General features: G+C 37.5%; 1 protein-coding gene across 1 annotated transcript; it reads right to left on the bottom strand.

Moving 5' to 3' along the window:
• Window positions 1-1,436: 1,436 nt before the first annotated feature.
• On the bottom strand, window positions 1,437-14,803 carry TXLNG (taxilin gamma). Its single transcript, XM_010083666.1, has 9 exons — window positions 14,506-14,803; window positions 13,717-13,808; window positions 10,277-10,447; window positions 9,335-9,529; window positions 7,884-8,003; window positions 6,766-6,840; window positions 3,609-3,701; window positions 2,988-3,083; window positions 1,437-1,957 (listed from the first exon to the last, which is right to left on the bottom strand). The coding sequence occupies exons 1-9, from the start codon at window positions 14,801-14,803 to the stop codon at window positions 1,637-1,639; spliced, it is 1,461 nt and encodes a 486-aa protein (XP_010081968.1). The 3' UTR covers window positions 1,437-1,636.
• Between the last annotated feature and the right edge of the window lie 252 nt (window positions 14,804-15,055).

Raw genomic sequence — 15,055 nt, forward strand, 5'->3', positions numbered from 1 at the left:
CTGTGTGCTCCACCATTTAAGAAATGTCAGTTTTGCACAGTTCCTCTCAGTGGTATGAGCTAAAACACATTTATCAGGCCTTACATATCCTTTACGCTCTTTCAGAGACAGCTACATTATTTCAATGTACATTACTAACAGGGAAAGGATCAGGAGCTCAGTGCAGCCTGAACATTCAAGTAATTTAGCCACTAAACTGTCAAGGGCAATGAGAGTGGGAAGCTCAGTGAGAGATGTGCTTGATTCAGAAATCCCCTCCCAAGTAAGTGCAAAGAACTTTAAGTACCAGAAAAGGCTACACATGTTCATATTTCTTAAAACAACAGCAACCAAAACTAGAAAGTAAATACATGGGAACTAAAGTTAAGGGTAGCTTGTAGTTATTTCACACATTGTCCTGCCAAAAAATAAACATTGGTCCTAGTTCCTCTCAGGAATAGAAGTCCAAATATGGGTATCAATTTTTCCAGGAAAAGACTATACGGTTTAAGGTTATTAAGGGAGCTTTGCTTGTAGGATGTCAATGGAAGAATTTGAAGTACCATTTTTACCAGATAACCTAACTGGGAAGGCACTCTGCCAACTGGTACAGCTTTGAGGTTGAGTGTGCAAGAAATTCCATGTTGTACTTCAGGAAAAGTATTTGAATCTACATGTTCAATTATAGCCAGTACATGCTTAAATATATGCTTAATATACTTGCATACAAGGCTATTAGGGAAAGCCTGTATGCCACAGACTCGTGTCTTCCACACCTCCGGAAGCAAATGTCTATTTTCCAGCCCTTCAGATAATCCAGAGATTTGTCTAGACAGTAATGGATTTCTCTAGTCAGGATAATCATGTGATGGACACACTGCAGCGAAGAGGGAAGAACGTGACCAACACCCGTGCAAGAGGCTACACAACTGCAAAACTCCACATTGCTGTACATTTTCTCACACGCTTATATTTAACATGTTCACAGGCAGGGCAAATAGTCCAAACTAACCTTTACAACACAACCCTGAGAAGTCTGCAAAAAGTTGTACACCCTGTTTCACCAGCTGCAAATTAATGTATTTCAAAGCTGTTTGTTCATACCACAAAGTACATAAAACCTTTTAAACATACCTTTACTATATCCTGGACCTTTACTTTTTCATTCATATATATGGAAACATACTAGAGGGGAAAGCTGACATTTTTTACTGGCCATTAGACATCCTTATGTGGATAAATTTACTGGAAATATAATCTTTAGCATACTGAGTGGCAAATCTATGAACAAAACCAGAATGTTGTTCTTTAAACCAAAAAAGTGTCACTATTTTCCCCGGAACGATGTTATATCTGTACACAGTCTTCCATGACAGTGATGTGTGTTGTGGGGAGGAAACGCACATGCATCCTTTTATGGAAAAATATTTTCTTTTAAAAAATGAGGCAGATGTGCAACACAGTTGTGGAAAATTTATAGTTTAAGCTATTTAAAGCTGCTATGCAGCTTCCTGTACCACATAAGTCCAGTAGTTCTAAGAAAATACAGATATGGTAGAAAAAGTAAGAAAATTTTCACCACAAAACCAAATAGTTACCACCAACAGAGAAAGTTATACACAAAATATATCTCTCAATACAGTGTTTACACTTAATTTTAGTCTACAGATTCACTGCCAGGAACAGGACTTGTTGAGACAGTCTTTTCAGAATTATTTGCCACACATGATTCCACATCAGGCTGGATTCCTGGTTCCATGTCAGTGGGAGTTCCCAGCTCCTCATGGGAATTGAGTGTGCAGGACTGCAACACTTGCACAGCTAGATCCACATCTGCTTCTCTGAGAGAAACCTGCTCTTTAAGGACTTCCACCTTCTCATTCAGCTCGTTCCTTTCTGTCTGAAGGGCCCTGCATAGCTTCTCCAAACGCTCCAGTTTTATTTGAAAGCCCTTGTATTCTTTATCTCTTACTGTTTTCTGAAGGACAAAAAGAAAATAAAAGCTCTGTGATCCAAATTATTTTTTTTCTTAAACTAATGAAAAGAATCACCACTATTTAATTCCGAGTATTAAGTCTTGATTAATCCAATATGTCAAATTCCAGCTGCACTGGAACAAATGTACTCAGCACGCTCAACCATTACACTTCAGATGGTTTGTCTAAGTTGGAGTGGCAACAAACACCTTTAGAAACAAGCACTGAGAACTACATAACTACATAATGCTAATTGTAAGTGAGGGCTGAGTGTCAAGTGAGGATCCTGATATTAAGTCCCATAAAGCAGTCAGTTACAATCCAAATAATGGCAACTATAGGGAGCAGAAGGGCATACAAGTGGGAAATCAGCAGCAGAATGAAGGTCAGAAGGTACTATATTCATGGCTCTCCTAACTAGCTCCTTAAAAGAACAGAGAAAGATATGCAGTGCTACAGCAGAACCTGTATGACCTAGGATGATTTAGCGAATCATACCTAACATACCTGAACTAGACATTAGACAGTGTAGACAAAACTGTATGCCTATGGCTTGCGTGAAAACTTTTATCTCCTCTCTTGCTGAACTACAATTAATAGCACCTCATGACCTCAAAAGCAGCAGCAATGCAGGAAAGTAACTGAACCCTTACACATGGGTTACTTGCTTCATGTCAGTCTTGTATATTTAAAATAGATTTCTCTTGCAGCACTGCTTGAACTTTGCTCGGTATATTACAATACAGTCAATTAATTCAGCTTGTATGATTTCATACTCATTATCCCACCAATTAAACAGTAAGGAAGGAAAGATGAGGCTGAACTTTTTTAGTGTCATGAGTTTAGATTTATATAGCAGCTTTTCTTTTTTTTTCGGTGTCTGAGGAGAATAGTGCCATTTACACAACAGAAAATGGAAGGCCGAAGAAACTACTGTGTACCATTACCAATTCTCTAAAACTGAAAAACTGTATGACATTCTCTAGGACACAGACTCTAGTTTAGCCATACTGCTGCTTAAAAGATAATTACCTCTTCAGCCATCTGCAGAAGAGCCTTGTTGTTGTTTTCCCATTTTGTACGCCACACTATGGTTTCCTTTTCCAGTTTCTTAATCTTCTTCGTCATCTACAAAAGATAAACAAAAGACTTAATCTTGTGGCTTGTGTTGCAACGTAGGGAGGTTTAGGTGAATAATTCGACTTCTTAGTGTTACTTTCCAAGTTCAGTTTGAACAAGTTACTTTACAGAAAAATCTTCTGCACAAATACAGATTCTGCATTCAAAGAAAAGAAGATTGATTTTAAAAAGAAAGACTAGCAACCTTAAAGTACAACTAATACAAAGCTCCAGGAAAATAAGTTTTAAAACATAAGCACAGCCAAAAAGACCAAGAAGTACTGTATGCCTTTGATAACACACTGAAACTGGGATTCAGATATTATGCAAGTATGTAAAAAACCAGAAAAAAAAAATTACATTTCTCTTCCACAATGAGAAATTCTTACGCCCATTTTATAATCCAAATTAAATGTCAAAATACTCCCTATATTTTCAGAAGGCAAACACTGTTATGAAATCTAAAATGCATCCCACTAACAGCATGCATTTTTATATTACTTTTAACGAAGCTTTAAGTAATCCTATAAGTACCTTCTCCATTTCTTGCCTGAAGGTTGTAAAGAGTTCATTACTTTTTGCCATGGTGGTCTGGAATTCTTCAAACTTATCCATGTAAAGAGAAAGCTGTTGGGAAAGGGGTAGGAACATTAATCTGAACAGCTGTATACAAATACAAAAATATTGAAGTACAAGGGAAAATTAAACTCAAAACAGTAGAAGATTAACTCATTTTAATCTTTTTTCTTTATATTATCCTACAATTTCCATTTGAGGAGCATGCAGAACTCTCCTTTGTATATAATTTGAATAGTATGTTTTCAGGTGAGTTCAATGTTTATAGAACAACAATTATTCTAAAGTAAAAAGGGTATTATATTTAATAACATTTTGGAAGACATCACAGTTCAATCACTCTCTTGTTTTTGTTTCCCCACTGAGGAAAAAAACAAAAACCAACTGTGCACATACACAGGAAATTCAGCACATGGTTAGTGAAATTAAACCTAGAAAAGACCTGCCTTTCCACCTTAACCAGCCAAAGTTAACAACCAAGGCTGGGACAAAATAAACATGATTGATTCCAGAAATCAAAATACACCTCCACAACCTATGAAATCTATCCAGTGAGCAAAAATCATGGAAAGCTAATATTGACAAAGAATTCATTTAATAGTGAAAAGCATTATATTTTAACAAGATAAGAGCATTAACATTTTATAACAGAAGATTTTCTTGCCCAGCACCACAGGGTCAATCACCAAGAAGGAAGTGCAAAATACGTTAACAAGCATGGTTTAAAAAAAACAGGTCATGGTTCTTCTTAAAATAACTTCGAACATCAAATCACCGACTGATACACAGAATCACAGAATGGTTTCCAGAATGGCTGGAAAGGACCTTAAAGATCATCTAGTTCCAACCCCCCTGCCATGGGCAGGGACACCCTCCACTAGACCAGGTTGCTCAAAGCCTCATCCAGCCTGGCCTTGAACACCTCCAGGGATGGGGCATCCACAGCTTCTCTGGGAAACCTGTTCCAGTGTCTCACCACCCTCACAGTGAAAAATTTCTTCCTAATGTCTAGTCTAAATCTCTAATGTCTAATGTCTAGTCTAAGTCTCTTTCAGCTTATACCCATTACCCTTGTCCTCTCACTACACTCCCTGATAAGGAGCGTTTCCCCATCCCTCCTGTAGGCCCCCTTCAGGTACTGGAAGGCTGCTATTAAGTCTCCTGGGAGCCTTCTCTTCTCCAGGCTGAACAACCCCAATTCTCATAGGGGAGGTGCTCCAGCCCTCTGACCAATTTCATGGCTTTCCTCTGGACTCTCTCCAATAAGTCCAGGTCTTTTTTTATGTTGGGAGCCCCACATCTGAACACAGTACTCCAGGTGGGGTCTCACGAGAGCAGAGTAGAGGGGGAGGATCACCTCCTTCGACCTGCTGATAATGCTTCTCTTGATGCAGCCCAGGACACGGTTGGCTTTCTGGGCTGCAAGCGCACACTGCCGGCTTATGTTCAGCTTCTCATCCACCAATACCCCCAAGTCCTTCTCCTCAGAGCTGCTCTCTGTCCATTCTCCGCCCAGCCTGTATTTGTGCTTGGGACTGCCTTGACCCACGTGCAGGACCTTGAACTTGGCCTTGTTGAAATTAATGAGGTTTGCACAGGCCCACCTCTCAATCCTGTCCAGGTCCCTCTGGATGGCATCCCTTCCCTCCAGAGTGTCCACCACACCACACAGTTTGGTGTCATCGGCAGACTTGCTGAGGGTGCACTCAATCCCACTGTCCCGAAGAGCAATAAATTCTCTCAATTCTCACATTGCGAGTTGCAGGACAACACAATTCAGAGCACAGAAATACTGTATTTTGCTCTAATAGCAGAGGAGATGTCATAACAGGAGGTAGCCTAGCTTGTCAACAGTACATCTTTGCCATTATTGTGACTGAACTTTCTAGCTCACCTTATTCTTAAAAAAAAAAAAAATATCTGTGGGCCCCAGGAAACCACAGACTATATACACTGCTACTATTAAAAAGCATAACAATAAGGCAGTGGGATTTTCAATAAAGGGTAACCAACTTGAAAAAAATAATGAAAGACTAAGCATGACAAAACACTATTTTGGAAAATTTGGATATTAATAAACCCAATGGCAATGTGTGTATGATTACATTTAACTACACACACACACAATAAATGTAACTGTTGGAAACTGTGGAAAAGAATTAGGTACAGCAAGTGTAAAAAAAAAGGGCATGAAATGGAGCTTGCAAGAAGACTTATTACAAAACCTCACAAAAAGAAGCAGTAAGAGGTATAAAATGAAAGGAATAGCTACTGCTTCTCAGATGCTATGATGTTAGCTGAACCTACCATTTCCCTTTGCCTTACATCCTGAGCTCACGTGTGGCCAATGACTGCAGGTGATCCAGAACCACAGCACAAAAACCAGAGACCTTCTCTCCACTCAGAGGATTTTGCTGTAGCATTTACAGCAAGAAAACAGTTTGAAGAGAGCAGGCTTTTGTGGACACTCACTCAGGTTACTAAATCTGAATAACTACAGGGATAAACATGTTTACGTACATGACATGGCTTGCTCCCAATCCTTCACAACAGCATGAGATGGAAACACTAAGAAACAAATTCTAAAACCTGCCTGGGTAAAAATCCCCACCCAATTCTTTGTAGTCACAATGGCCTCTCTGGTCCTGAACAGCTATAAAAAAAAGATAAAAATACCTTTGGAAGAGACAACAACAGTTTCAGAGAAGCCAAGGAACAGTAAAGAAGTAGCCACAATTAACAGATTCTTAAGCTTTCTTTCATATACTCTAGTATTTATAATATTAACACTATTAATTTAAAAGGATACTGACTCCAGCAATTCCATGTTAAGAACCTTCCAGTAACAGTACTCTCCAGATGTATTAAACAGTAAGTAAAAATGTCAAGTCTTTACATTTTATACTTCGCACTTCACTATTTAAGAATTACCTAGTGGAAATTAACTTAAGACAACTGAAAAAATACCAAGTACTTCTGACAAGTAGTGTATTGCATCTGATGAATGATAACTTAGGTTTTTTGTATATTTTGTACATTCACTACAATCACAAATCTCTTGGTATTTTCAGAACAACTGTTATTGAAGACCACTCCACAAAAAAAAAAAAAATACCTGCTGTTTCAGCTGAGCTTCCTGTTGCTTCATCTGTTCACATTTGTGTCTGGACTCAGTAGCTTCTTTTAGCAGCTAAAAAAACAATGCAAAGAGCCACATAATGAAGAAGGTACTCCTAAGAATGGCTTAACTTGATCTATGATGAAAAATGAACAAATGTTAACATCACCTAAGGGCCGTCCAACCATGTTTTCTCACATGGTTTTTTTAATCACTATACTATACTTTCATATGTACAATTTATAGCCTGTGCTGGCATGCAAGAATTTTTATTGAGACATTTTTCTAATTGGTAGCATGAGTCAATGTTTCTATTTCTATAGCAAGTTTGAACTGACAAATTTATGAGCAGTTCATTAACAAACTGTATACAATTTAAAACTGTTTTTTAACCTCTCTTATTTTCCACCTCGATTTCTCCAGTCACTAATATTACCCATACAGATTAGGTCAAACCAATTTTGCTTCAACTTGACTCCATTTTGTAGGTTCATCTTTAAAGATATTTTAATCAGCTTATGATTCAAAAATTATGTTTTAAAAATACAGAACAATCCAACACTGGATGATCATTTTAAGATTATACAGGAAAAGCAAGTCTCTTGCCTAGAAGCTACAGATATAAGAAGCATTAAAAAAAAACTTCACCTAAGTATTATTTTTTAATTGGTAGCAAGCGTCTTGGAAGACTGCAAGTAAATTGCTGATTATCAACATACAAATAAACATCTGGCATAGTTTTGGGGACAGAAAGTTCAGAGGAGCATGTGCTTTAATCTGCATTTGTTATTTCTTATAGCATAAAAACAGAAGTTAGAATTCTCGTCCACCAGAGAAGTACCTTTGGTGTTTCAGCTCAAGACATTTCCCCGTCTAAGAAAAATCTAAATGATATCCAGCACATTTGCTGAGAAAATGTGAACAGTAACATTACTTGCCTGTAAATATGGACATTAATATTGTAGCCATCATACATACACAAAACTTAGATCTTAGTCTTGGTGTTGAAACTTTGAGAAGACAGTCCCCTCAATTTGCTGTATTTGCTTTAAATAATGAAAAAACTTGTTTGGTGGGTTCTGTTACTTCTCTTAACACATATAGAATTTACTTACAAACTCCCTTTCTCGCTGATGTTTTTCCTCTGCTTCTTTAATAAGTTGGGTAGTTTGCTGAAGTTTGGCATCCACTAGTTGCTGCTGCAGCTCTTTATGTTTGAACACTTTATCAATATGCTAAATGAAGAAATAAAATCATATTAGTCAAATATAAACAGTCCACTGGTCAATTAAGGTAAGCGCACATGTATGGGGTGATGCACGTTGTTCAGAAGTTTCATGCAAAAGAAAAAGCAGCAAAAGGCTGTCTTACATGCCTTTTTTCTCCTTTTATGTCCATACATTATAACTATACTTTGTCCTGTATCTACCTCTAACCCTTATTGTACTTTGTTACTTCTATAAGCTCTAGTCCTCTTAACCAAAAAAGCTCAAAATGAGCAAAGTCCGCAACAATAGTTTATTTAACAGATGAAATTCCACAAATCATTGAATTTTGCAGTCTTACTTCCATCCGTAAAGTAGCACAAGGCAGCTTCCTACTTTTTCTCTTCCCAAATTATCTCATGGTAGATACAAATATTCCAGGATCACGAAAAGGGGGAGAACTAGTCTACAGAGAGCTTTCTAACTGATCCAGATTAAGAAAAAACCCCAACAACAAACCAACAAACCCTGCCCCCCAAAAAAGTTAAGAAATTATATTCCAAACTTCTTGCACCAATTAAGAAATAGCAAACTAATCTTAGCTGCAGAACTCCTTGAAACTTAGTTCTCTCTTTGACAAGGAGACTTGGCTGTCTTCCACTACTGTAGCTTTGACTGGCTAGCACACATATTGGTGCCAATCAAAGCTTGCTCAGTTAGCCCTATAATACAGTTACTTCCATGACACCAGCCCAAATATATTCTTAAAGTGTGATAGCTTACTTTGATTCTATGCCAACAAGAAGAGCTACATACACCAAGGAGCTTCCCAAACCCTTCCCAACCTTAATGAACCGAAACAAATAAGATAGAGTATAACTCTTATAGCACCTCCTATTATAATGTGAAATTATAATTTATAATTTAGAAGACCTTCAAATATTAATACATAGTTATGTTGGAAATAACCCTTGTAAGCCATTTAGTCCACTCAAACCAGCATCAACTTCCAAGTCTGATCAGGTCGCTCTCACCTTGCCCAGCCGAGTTCTGAATACCTCTACAGACAGAGATTCCACGGTCTCTGGACAACTTATTTCTATTTGAATGCGTTCACTGTGAAAGACTTTTCCAAAGCACCTTGAATTTAGATATGAAAAACCAGACAGGAAAGGCAGATACTGAGCCAAACAGCTACTTAATTTTTCACAGCAGTGAAGTAAAAAGAATAATTTAAGAGATATATATATATATAAATATATGATGGCTGTAAAGTATTTGGGTTTTTTCTCTTCAAATAATCATTTGATCCTTCTAGTCAAAGAACTAACAGAATCCCATTAGAAGCATAATATAAGCACCTCTTCTCGCAATGCATACTGCTCAATGAGTTTCTTCAGTTTTTCCCCCAGTTCAATATTTTCCTGACGGAGCTTGGCATTATGTATATCATGCTGTTCCAGTTGAGCCTGAATTTCATTCAGTGTAATCTGGAAGTGTGCAGTTGCTTCCTTCCGTCTTTCTTCCTCTTCACGCGCTTGCTGCATGTTTTCTTCCTTTGATGAGAGAATATTAACATGTTCAAGCCAAACCACGCATATTTTCCATATTTGAGTGAGAAACAATGGTAATAACTCACTTCTGCACAGCTTCAAGTTCTAGAGTGCTAGAGTTAACATAAGCCACAATCATAATATGCTATGCCGACTACCCATATGAAGTACATGGAACGAAGAATGTAGACATTCCAAAACTTTCAGAGAATCTTGTCCTTACCACTACCAACACTACTCAGAGGCTGGCATTATAAAACGGTATATGAACACCTTTGCAAGCATGAATTACGCAGATGTTAAAAACAGCATTGATACTATAATGACATTTCCTACAGCAATCATAGATAAGAATCTCTTGGCTCTTTTCCACTTCACTCCCATTCATAATATTCTGACAGAATTAAGCCTTTTTTGATACCCTGACATTTAATGCTGCTGTTATTTCACTTGTGCTATTTTTTCCAGCAGTCATCAGCACTGCTCCCAGAAACAAGTATGGCAAGATCACATAGTGCAAGTAATATGATCCCTGAACCAGTTTGAGGGGGAAAAAATTTATTGAGTTTAACTATCCCCATATTCTTTACCTTTAAATCAGGTATACTTATGCCACATGCCACTTATCTTCTGCAAGTACAGTTAATGGACGAAGTGGAAAATAAAAAGCAGCAGTCTTGATTTTAAGCAGTTATCATTAAGTAAGATTTCCACCACCACCAGCACTGTAATTAATGTACATAAACTAACCTTCAAAGTTTTGTTATGACGCTGAAGCTCCCGACAGAGAGATTCCAGTTTGCTACGTGCCAAAATGGCCTTGCTATGCTCACTCTGCAAGTGGACTTTCTCCTTCACAACTTGTGCTTGCTTCTTCTGCAGTATCTTCATCTGCTTTTGAACATTCCGGCTCTCCTCCAACTAATATTAGAGAGTACACTTATTAAACAAACAGGCAAAACTATCTTTCTGCATCTAGATGAGCAGACTGAACAAACTTTTAAACTTCTCAGATGAAGGCAGGGCAGTCAAGTAATTTCATTAAGATCCCCAAGTTGATCTTAAAAAGAAACTCCCATCATCCTACAGACAATTCTAAATGTGCAACGACAGGAGACAAAAATATACAAATTCCAATTTAACAAACATTTGACCTGTTGACCATAGGCTATTAGCTTGTATTCAGCTACAGGGATAGGACTAGCCCTGAGAAAGAAGGATGTGGCGGATACAATTAAAAAACAACTGAGACTGGCTTTTCAACAAGTTACAACTTTTTCCATTCTCTTATCTGCATGGTACACACAGCTGTTTATCCAACAGGTCTTGTTTTTTTATCAAAAAGAAAAAACATAGGACTGTGTACACAGTTCTTTTGTGTCAGCAGGAGCTCCTACCAAAAGAAGCAGTAATTGATACAAGTTTTTAAAATGCTAGGGTATTTCAGAAAGACACAGGTACAACTAGCAGCCCTAACAAATCAAGTTAAATACTATTAAAGCTGCACAGCTCAGACTTTGACAACTTAAGAGATTTGTAGTCAACCATCTGAAGGAAAATTTTTATTGCTTCTGCTAGGCTGTTTAGACAGTAGATGACAGCATTAAACTTTGTATGCAGTGCTGACTTTAAAATCTCTTCAATGAATATCCAATGAATAGGGGTTTCTTGCATTAATATCTAGTTGAGATTAAGTTCTATTATATATGATTTTTGGGCTCCCCAAGAAACCATGTTATTTAGAGTCTGTTCTATTGTAAAGATGTTAACAATTTTAAGTTTAACACTGCTCCTTATTAGATAGTGCCTCAGCCTCAGGACACCACAGGAAAAGAACTGGCAACAAGGAACATCACCGTGACAGAGAAGAACACAATGCTGGTTTTCTGAAAGAGCTCAAAATAATGCTGAAGCACAGAAGAAAGAATAAAGTTAAGGACCTCCATGACAACAGGAATTAAATGTATATTTAATCTAGTTTAGAGAAAAGGAATGTTAAGGAAATATTTTGATATCCAGACATAAAAAGCCCTTTTCTTGGGTGGCCAGAAAAAAACACTTCAAGTGGCTGTGCTGTTTGCGTACATATGAAACTTCAGGCCTGTAAAGTATGCCAGTGTGAGACATATTACCAAGGATGCAAACCTTCCTGCATCACAACTGATCTCCTGATAGATTCCAAATTAGGAAAAAAAAAATTGTGGAAGATCTTTTGCCAGGAGAGAGGCATTCCTACCTTTATTGTACAGTCCTTTTCATGAGACACCACTGAAAAACCTGACAGTGAGCTTTAAAGATGATGAATCTTTAAAAAAAGAAAAAAAGCATTGTAGGTGCACTGTCATAAACAGTTCAAACCTCTGCTGGCATTACAGCTGACAACTATGCCAGGGGTTCACCACCACTATCACGAAGAAAAGAATGCATCTTAAAAGGAACACAACCAGATCCAATATAAACTTCCTAAAGGGACCAGAGTACCTCTAAGACTCATTCAGATAAAACGGAGCTATGCTTACACCTGGACAAGCTCCCACCCCACTTCCCAGCAGTTCTGAGCATCATGGGGAAAGCAACTGGTTTTCTAGGATGGTGACTATCTGTGGACTGTGAATGCTCATTCTACCTATAGATTATGGAGCCTCTCCTACGAAGGGAAAAAAACATGAACACGTCTCTCCTGACTGGCAAGCTTCTTGAAAGAAATTACAATTAATTTGGTCTAGCTGTCACCTAACTGTTTTGAGATCTTTCCTTCAACAAGAAAACTCAAGTGAAGATGGTGCAGACTGCTTTCTTGGAATTCAAGACAACCTAGCTCCTCATGCAGGCCATCATCACCACCACTGTGATTTGACAAGGGAGCTGTTCACTCAAACAGAAAAGGCATCACATGCACAAGCAACTGCTCATAAGAACTCTCACAATATCAAAGCTCATTTTCAGGTGGGCGCCCCATCCTTGAGTTGCACTATGGAAGCACTGTTGTTTCTCATTTAAATGAAAGCAAGTTCTTAGAGAAGCTGCTACTTTTGAAGGAAATTCACTTGTCAACAAGAGCATGCATGTGAGAAAGAGCAAAGAAAATAAAGCAAAAACATAACAGACCTCCGAGGAGGACTCATAATTTCACAAACAGAACTAATCTAAGTCTATTCTTAGTAATTAGTATTGTCTCTGAGTAAAAAGACTACCTGCTAGCTCATCCTCAAAGCTCTGGAGACATTATCAATCTCAAAGGAAAAATAAATTTACTTCAAAAAAGTTATGCCATGTTGTGCAGCAATTATGTTAATTTCAGAAACTTTTTCACATATAATATACTTGGTATCTACAGAAGGCAAATCTTATGCTTTTTCCAAGCTATTCAGTTATCTCTTTAGTTTGGCATTCATTCTATACCTACTAATATGGTGGGAAAACACATATACACAGTGTTTCTAGTCTTTCCATTCTTGTCTGTCCCTGTCTCAGTATGAACAAGTAAAGCATTTTTGTCCCAGGCATATTCTGAAAAGTCAACTTATGAGCCTCCCCACCCAATTTTGTCATCAATTAATTTAGAGAATAAGTTTTAATTTCTCCTACTTGGAGTGGAAATGCACTTTATGATGAATTACTGCTAACACTTGGCCTTTTTGGTTTGTTACTGAAGAAATATATACTTTTCTATCCATTCCTTCGCATGATCAGAAAGCGCAAAGCAAAATCTTTGAACTTCCCCTACACCCAAAAATCACTAAAGAGTTAAATATAACTGAGGTTTTTTTTCCCCCCCAATCTTGTTATCACAGTATGTTCTTTCCCTTTGTCCTAAAGCGTGTAAATTGTGAAATGCCAGCACAAAAGCGTTATCAACAGACAAAACTTAAGAAAATAATTACTCCCAAAAGAAACTCTTAGCTTTTCAATTAATCCTAAAGTTATGCGTCAGTAACGAGTTATCAAAAAGTTAGCATAACCTATTTTCTCTTTGGATTTAGGCAGTCATGTAGAAGTGAAATGAGTACATGCAAGTTTGGCTGAAGCAATACTCATCATAAGCCTGAACTTTTTTTTTTGCTTTTTGTTTTTTCTTACCAACACTGCGAAACATCTGAAATTGTTAACTGCCCTGTATTAGAAGTTCCTGCATTCCACAGTTAATATTAACACATGAGTAACTCCTGGTATCTTTACAAATTACTTACCAGATCAGCATACTTCTTGCACAAAGCTGCCAGCTTTTCCTCTGGAGTAGAAAGTGTGTTCAAGGCTTGCATTAATAATAGCACTTCTTTTCCTATGAATTGGATGAAAGACAACCATACTGAGAAAAAACATACCAGAAAAGCAGTCTGTTTTTAGAAGTAAAATATAGGACCATGAGAAATTAGTGTGAGTTAAGATGTTCTCTGGTTTGATAGCTGCATAATCCTAACGGATCACAAATGGGAAGTTATCACAGTAAAAATAAACTTGTCTTGCCTATGTGCCATTACATAACTTGGATAGCAAAAGTTACTTTAATCTTAAAACTGCATGAACAGTTTTGCTTTATAATAGCACAGATAAAAAGAAAAGTCTGAAAGAGTTATATTTTAAAAGCTAAGTTTTGCTAATAAAGGATATTCCCACAAGTGTTTTTAAAAAGTCTTTGGCATTCAAATATCAGCAGTGCTCTGGTAGCACTGAACACTGCAATCCCAAATTTAAAAGTTAATCCAACAACTGGAAGGTTAAAAAAGGTGATTAGTAATTACTACATTATTATTATTATTAAAAGTTTCTGTAAAAACAGCATTACCAGCAGAAGGATCCTTACATATGCATTAAGAACTGTCTTTCCTAAGCAGAAGTACACATTTTCTCAGAATATCCTGTTAAAGATGAGAAGTTTTGACTACAAAGTAAATTTGAGACAAAGACAGAGAAAACACATAGCTATTTTACAAAAATATTAAAGCCATTGGAAAAGCAAAATGCTGAAGGGAACATACCCAAAGTTTTCTCTTTGTGTTTTTCACTCTCTGGATCTTGTTGGCCGTCAGGTGGATCAGTACGGGCTTCTTCCCTCCCAGGAGTCTCCTCACGAGACTCTTGAGAGCAGCACATGGACCTCAGGTGCTTTCCGTCCTTTGTGATATACTCAGCTTCTTCCAATGTGCCCACGTTTTCCAGGCCATAACAGTTGGACTGCGCATGCTGCAACGCTGCATCAGACAATTCATTGCACTTGCTGTTCACCAGCTGATCCTGGTTATTCATTCCCATCTCCCGAAATCCAGCTTCTTCCATTGCACCACCAACCACCTTCAGGAGCGAAAGGAAGAAATGGAAGTAAACAGTCAAGCAACTGTATGTAAAATTAAAACTTCCACCTTGCTTTTGCGAAGACAAATAGGAGTAAAATTCCACAGTTATTCAAGCCGATTAAGTTGATACTGTTTTTAAGAAAGGTGTAAAAGTAACTGTACACAGAATGAGCCTAAAGACTGATGAAGAAAACAGCACACAACAGTCCAAAATATTAATCACTATTATGAAACA

Source organism: Pterocles gutturalis, unplaced genomic scaffold, assembly GCF_000699245.1.
Source record: "Pterocles gutturalis isolate BGI_N339 unplaced genomic scaffold, ASM69924v1 scaffold4245, whole genome shotgun sequence".
In the NCBI taxonomy this organism is placed as follows: domain Eukaryota; kingdom Metazoa; phylum Chordata; class Aves; order Pterocliformes; family Pteroclidae; genus Pterocles; species Pterocles gutturalis.